Consider the following 2,780-nt stretch of genomic DNA (forward strand, 5'->3'; position numbering starts at 1 on the left):
CTTAGCACGGTGCATAGGCAACTGGCTGAGTCAGTGGGATCGTCGGTTCGAATCCTACTGAAAGAAGTCTGATGAGGAAATGTGGTGATTTCCGAAATAGCTATCACTTCTACCATTTTTTCAAATTATTGTTGCTTTTCCACAATAAATTTTCATTTAAAAAATGGCCTCGAGCTCATTATAAAATTGTTGAATATAATTGTTAAAAGGCCAAAAAATAACAAAAAAAAGGAAAAAAATAAAAAAAAACTTGTGAACTCGGGTTTCTAATTATCAGGCCACCAGTGTATGTATATAATACAATATTCTGCAGAAAATTGAAAGGTACCAATTCACTTTCTTAACATAATTCTCAATCTGCTTTTACTTTTCTTAACCTAATCTAGCTCAAAAAAATTATTGTGGGCCGAGCGCCCTGGCCAAATTGTTTATTGCATCAGCACAAGCTTTCAACCCCTCTCCGTATCCGCGGAGCTCCCCCGCCCGCTGGAATGGTACCTTCACCAGTCTGGCGAAACTTTCTGACAGCCTCTATGTATTTTAAAAAACAATCATTACTTTTCTTAACCTAATCTGGCTCAAAAAAATTATTGTGGGCCGAGTGCCCTGGCCAAATTGTTTATTGCATCAGCACAGGCTTTCAACCCCTCTCGGTATCCGCGGAGCTCCCCCGCCAGTTGGAATGGTACCTCCACCAGTCTGGCGAAACTTTCTGACAGCATCTATGTATTTTAAAAAACAATCATTAAAAATTGCAAAATCTAATAATAAAATATTTACTTTGGTTGCCCCGGCTTGCGTTTTGGCAATTTCCAAAAATTTATTTTGGACGTCGATCTGCTCCTCCTCTCTCTTCCTCTTCAATCCTCTGCGAGGGGTTCTAAGTGTAGGAGTTTTTGGAGTTTCCGGCCGCGTCTACTCCTCTATTAAGCCTTCGCACTCCACCAGTTCATCCAGGAAAACAATCTCCTCACCGTCTTCCATGGCCAATTGGAGCACCTAATAATGAAAAAGATGTTAATACTGAGTCAGAAATAAGTCACTTAAAACTTACCAAGTTCATTGGTACATTTTCTGCCACAGACTCGTGGCCCTCAATATAGTTGCTCCCGATTATGGCCACGATCCGCTCTTCCAGCTCTGTTAAAGGAGCTTGCTTAACGGGCTTGTTGCCGGTTAACGCCTGCTGCCTTTTCCTGTCGCGCACTCGAACACTGGCTCTTCAAATCGCGCCATACCTATGTACGTAAGAAAAAAAAAGTATCATTAAAAAATAACAGGTAAAATGTTCCAAACAATGAATGCATGTACATACAATAAACGAGACTGTGCACAGTGACAATGCATGGGATTGACTCCACTTGTATGTGTAAGAAAACCGATATTCTTACGTTAATAATTATTTTCACAAACGACAGACCTTAATAAAAATTATAAATTTTTCCCTATTCACCAGTTCATACGCACAGCACCATTGCTTGCTGGTACGTTCAAACTTAATGGGCTTATTACTTACTGTACGCCACTGTTCGGCAGACTTTTGAGCGCCTCCGATGGAATTTAGCTTGGAAGCCATCTCCTCCCACTTCTTCTCGTGCTCCATCTTCCCGTGAAGCCGATGAAACTTCCCACCGGCTAGTCCCGGGTTTTCCCAGAAGAAGTCCAGCATGCCACTTAACTGCTCCATTGAAGCTCGGCTCCGCTTGTTGGCTGCTTGGCTAGTCGAGGCCATCCTGCGATAAAAGAACAATAGTTGTTGGTTAAATTATGAAATACGATCAACTATTCCGCAATTTATTGAAATACTTACATTTTAAGAAGAATCTGTGTAAATTGCTTTATTTTCTTCCTGTTCCCTTTTGTGATTTTCGTAGATTTTGACATTTCGGATGACAGAGGTGCCACTTCTTATCATTTTAAATAAAAATCAAAAGTCAGCTGCTTAGTGTTGTTAATGGGTACGTTAGTTAATCGTACAATCGTTACTGCAAACAACTAAAATTGTTAGTTTACAACTCCGCAAGTAGCGTTGTTAAAAGTTAGTGAATCGCACTACTGGAGCATCTGCGCCCTGTTGCACGCCAGCACAACCTGCAGCCACAGACATTCCATCCAACTCAGCATCCAAAGAAGCAAGTATTGCTGCCCACAGCTCCAACTTAAATTGCCCACTAAAAAATAATATACAAAATAAATTTACCCTCTTCCTCGATTCAATAAATTGCTGCTAGATTGTTTTAGTTTAGTTATTCAACCAAATTGTATGCAATATTTAACTTTGTCTGTCGAAATTTTATGTAATTTGAGAATCTAATTGGTAACCCTACCGAGTGGACGTGAAATTTCACATAGTGCAACAAAGTGATAAATCAATCCAAAAAAAACAGTAAAAGACAAGAAAATAATACAGTGAATATTTAACAACAATTTACACTAAGGAGTGCTTTAAAAGTTCTGAGTGAAAGTGGAGCTTGATATTTAAAATTAAAAATTTGTACCTGCGCGAGTGATAAATTCTCAAGTGAGACTCCGCCGAGTTGAAAAGAAACAAACAAAAGTGCTAGCAACAAAACAGTAGTGGATGTACAGGCAGCCTAAAAGTATGCTATGTTTTGGGCACTTCTAAGTATTGACACTACTTCAGGGTTGCCATAGTATATTTATATTTAAAAAATAAAAGATAAAAATACCCCAAAAACACCCAGTTTCAAAATGCCCTTAAATCGTACCCCTCCCAAAGGGGGAGGGCAGGAATCGTCTCAGCCACAACAACAACAGCA

At 39.5% G+C, this 2,780-nt stretch overlaps 1 protein-coding gene across 1 annotated transcript; it reads right to left on the reverse strand.

Moving 5' to 3' along the window:
• Positions 1 to 933: 933 nt before the first annotated feature.
• On the reverse strand, positions 934 to 1,968 carry LOC108374608 (uncharacterized). Its single transcript, XM_017630588.1, has 4 exons — positions 1,811 to 1,968; positions 1,517 to 1,733; positions 1,055 to 1,238; positions 934 to 999 (listed from the first exon to the last, which is right to left on the reverse strand). The coding sequence occupies exons 1-3, from the start codon at positions 1,882 to 1,884 to the stop codon at positions 1,158 to 1,160; spliced, it is 372 nt and encodes a 123-aa protein (XP_017486077.1). The 5' UTR covers positions 1,885 to 1,968; the 3' UTR covers positions 934 to 999; positions 1,055 to 1,157.
• Between the last annotated feature and the right edge of the window lie 812 nt (positions 1,969 to 2,780).

Source organism: Rhagoletis zephyria, unplaced genomic scaffold (genome assembly GCF_001687245.7).
Source record: "Rhagoletis zephyria isolate East Lansing unplaced genomic scaffold, Rhagoletis_zephyria_1.1 Rzeph_scaffold_07897, whole genome shotgun sequence".
In the NCBI taxonomy this organism is placed as follows: Eukaryota; Metazoa; Arthropoda; class Insecta; order Diptera; family Tephritidae; genus Rhagoletis; species Rhagoletis zephyria.